Source organism: Harmonia axyridis, chromosome 7 (assembly GCF_914767665.1).
Source record: "Harmonia axyridis chromosome 7, icHarAxyr1.1, whole genome shotgun sequence".
Lineage (NCBI taxonomy): Eukaryota > Metazoa > Arthropoda > Insecta > Coleoptera > Coccinellidae > Harmonia > Harmonia axyridis.
In genome coordinates, this window is record NC_059507.1 from 15,828,458 (window position 1) to 15,832,187 (window position 3,730).

The 3,730-nt window shown below is 33.2% G+C and overlaps 1 protein-coding gene across 1 annotated transcript; it reads right to left on the minus strand.

Annotated features, from left to right (window-relative positions):
• Positions 1 to 912: 912 nt before the first annotated feature.
• LOC123685444 lies at positions 913 to 3,730 on the minus strand. The gene is made up of 2 exons (XM_045625145.1): positions 3,108 to 3,730; positions 913 to 1,616 (listed from the first exon to the last, which is right to left on the minus strand). The coding sequence occupies exons 1-2, from the start codon at positions 3,585 to 3,587 to the stop codon at positions 1,056 to 1,058; spliced, it is 1,041 nt and encodes a 346-aa protein (XP_045481101.1). The 5' UTR covers positions 3,588 to 3,730; the 3' UTR covers positions 913 to 1,055.

Sequence of the window (3,730 nt, forward strand, 5' to 3'; positions counted from 1 at the left end):
TTTTTAGTTGTAGTAATTTAATTCTTTTCAGGAACATATAGAAAAATTAAACATAAAAGTAGAAAACTAAATATAATATGATCAATATTCTGTGGATCTTGTCTATTTGTTGCATCTTGTACGGATCATATAATTCGGTTAGGGGATAGGCCGAGCGAATTTTTGGTACGTTCCACATAACGCTAATATCGGATGCAAGCCATCAACAAATAATAGAATCCGTTCATAATCATAATTACAATGTCTTAACAGATATGGTATGAACTGGTAAGAAATGTTTTTAATGCAGTAGTCTCCCATTTGATTGCTACAACATCATGCGGTCGACCAGGATCCGTATAAGATGCAACAAATAGACAAGAGCCGCAATATTGATCATATTATATTTAGTTTTCTACTTTTATGTTTAATTTTTCTACATGTTCCCGAAAAAAATTTAATTATTACAACTAAAAAAGTGGAAGACCCCGTATAATAGTAACCTCAGATCAACCAATATTAAAATCAAATGTTTTTTACTTATTCTGCAAGTCTACGAGCTTTTGCGTTAGACTGAGTTTGTTCGAAGAATTACATAAAAATTATGTAATTATTAATAACCCTGTATACGGAGTCTTATAACTTCTTATTACAACTCGTGTCGACAATATTGAGATTGTAATTATTATCCTCAACTTTTTGTAACAAAAAAATTGATTTTCTAAAGGTAAGTAACAACCCTCTCTCTGCATGTTTGACACCCTGTATCTCAAAAACTGTACATTAGATCTTGTTGTGCCCATGGAGACATTTGATCAGGACTTCATAAACTACATTATACTAAATTTTCAGCCAATTCGACTGGGACCCATTTTCCATAGAAACCGTGCGGGGTCCTTCAGATGTTGGAAGATGTTTACAAAAGCAACCCAATTCAGGTTAAACTTATATTAAAATAATATAACAAAATATTGAAAAACATATCCTTAAGTTACCAGAAACCACAATCTGATGATTTCAAAGCTCCAAAGCGAAATATTTCTCCTTAAATGATTAGGTACCCCTTGTCTCTCATTTCAATTCGCTTCTCGACTATTTTTTTCCATCTTTTTCCTATAACCACAAGTGTGGATAATATCGTTCAACATCTCCATACTTTTACAGATATGTACAAGTTGATTATGAAAATCCCCCTTTGGAAACACAGCTTCTTTTCTTTGTCTTACACACATCGACAAGTATAACTGATGAATGAATTCGCAGGCCAGAATCCAATTGCTGAAGAACTTGTTTGTTTCTGTTCTAACTTCATTCAGCTGTTTTTCGCTTTTCTTGCTTCTTTCAACAACTGATACGTATGTTTTATTCAAAATGCCTACTTCGTTAAGTAGGTGTCCAATTTCGTAAATTTTTCCCGTGTTATTTCTTTCCACTTCGTGTATCAAGAATTCCAATTGTTTCTTGTCAGTATCATATTTTACTGCCGTATTTTCTACTGTGGAATATAACAGTTCGATTCTTGCAATCAGCGAATGAACTGAGTCGAATTCATTACCGCTCGTCGCCACTTTTTTCAAGAAATCGTAGTATATTGAGTGCTTTAAAAGTTGTTCTCTGTACATCTGTCTAATTCTTCCCTGGAAAAATTGATTCAATTTCAATTCAAAAAAAGAACAGTAGCTTTTACACGCCAATTGCACAGTTAAGTGATAATTTTATTTCTCTATTTCAGTATCGTAATGAGTTCATTACAGTTCTAAAAACAGTGCTGTAATGAACTCATTACAGTATCGTTTTCAGTTATATTTTTCGTTTTGTGGTTGTCTATACTGACTTCCTATCCTACCAAATTTCAACAAACGTCAATAATTGTCAATATAATATAAATTTGGATATAGTGAAATGATATGCAACATTATTCGCAATTTCTCTTAATTCTGGGGGTGTTAAATCGATTTCGTCACACATAATTCACGAATTTATTGCGTAATTGAAAATTATTTCAAAATTCGAAATAAACGATTCATATCCAAATTCCGTAATCTGTCAATTTTCGTAACAGTCACACCAACTGCCATGATACAATACAAATGTCATTAGAATCTGCATTTTTCATTGAATTTCTACAATATTTCACAAAACTTGACTGAAATAGAGAAAATATCGTCTAAAACTCGTTGGAGAAGGCAATTCCAACACTCATGCGTTCGAAAACGAGCGACGAAGGAGCGAGTTTTCACATTCGTGTTGGAATAGGAGCCCATTCTGCAACTTCTTTTAGAATTTACTATTACAAATTCAAGAAATACCAAGTACTTCTGTGTTATTGCACATGCAAGTAGGTCACCTTTAGTCTTTATACCTTAGCCATCTTGAGAATCCAATATTTCATCAAGATAATGCCCGACATCATATTGCCAGAGTTTGTTTAAACTTTTTCGAAGCTATCCATGTGAATTTTTTGCCATGGCCGCCCAGATCCCCTGATCTTTCTTCCATAGAGCATGTTTCGGACATCATGGATAGAAGGCTTGAAAATTTACCCTAGCCCTCACGGCCTTTGGCGACTCTGAGACATGAAGTACACGTAGCTTGTGATAGTATCCCTCAAGAAGAAATAGACCATCTTATTGCATCAATGCCAAGACGTGTTGGGAGTGTATAGATGATCGCGGTGGACAAACACATTATTAACAAATTCATTAAAAATAAGTAAACTTTTAGTTTTTTCTCCGAATTTCAATAATTTACTCCTTGCTATACTATCTATGTTTTACAAAAAAAAATTTCAATTTAAACAGCACCTTCTGAGTGTTCCAATTTTTTGTCAGTTAGTATATTTTATTTGGAAAATAATCAAACAGTATTATTAGTATCAATTTAAAATTATGTATCATATGAAAGTGACAGTTTTTCGGAAAAAGAAGTTTTATTGCTCAACACCATTGATTTCCATCCCGCAAAAGTTTCTTTTCCGTTCCCGCAGTCCCGCGTCGGTTTGTTCATACCTTTATTGTGTTCACAGTAGACCAGACGGGTAGAATTAATTTCAACTTATTGTTTAAGACCTTTCGGCTCAAAATTGAAAAATAACAGACAGAGACAGTTCAATAATGAAAACAATTTACCATTTCCAAAACGTTTTTTTTTAGTTCTTCTACATCTCCATCGTATTTCTTCTTTGTACTCTGATTGATACTGATATTCTCTAGGAATCTTTCTCTTTTCGTCATATTCTGCTTTAAAAACTTATTGAAAAAAACCATGCTCGATTTTAGATCATTCTCTTTACTCTCCAATTGTTTCCATAGTTCATCCAGATTCGATACGTCTTCGAGAAATTTTTCACGTGTCCTTTTAAGAGCCATTGAATATTTGAAATATTTTTCTTTGGTATCCTTCGTTATTTTCTCCATGTTGTAATGTCGGTCATTCATTTTTGGGAGCTCAATACTATCGCATCTGATCTTAAGGCGATGTTTGATTCCCATTGAGTTATAGTTTAAACCGTTGAAGAGTTTTGCCTCGATGATATCCTCATCATCCAAATTTTTTTTAATTTGCCTTCCATCCGTTGTGCTTACTCGAGGGAGTCTTCTGTTTGCCATCAATGGACTTATGTAGTTTCTGATGAAATAATAGCAACAAAATATAATGGAAAATAATGACCAAGGAATAAATGGAAAATATTGCGGAAGAATAGACTTCAATAATGACAATATGCCATTTTGAAATTTTAATTTTGTTAGAA

What these genes read in the sequence shown, in the direction of transcription:
- LOC123685444 (XM_045625145.1), bottom strand. Translation starts at nt 3,587, where the DNA reads ATGGCAAACAGAAGACTCCCTCGAGTAAGCACAACGGATGGAAGGCAA. An exon ending in AAAAAAACGTTTTGGAAATG is followed by an intron (nt 1,617 to 3,107) that starts GTAAATTGTTTT and finishes CAATTTTTCCAG; the next exon opens with GGAAGAATTAGACAGATGTA.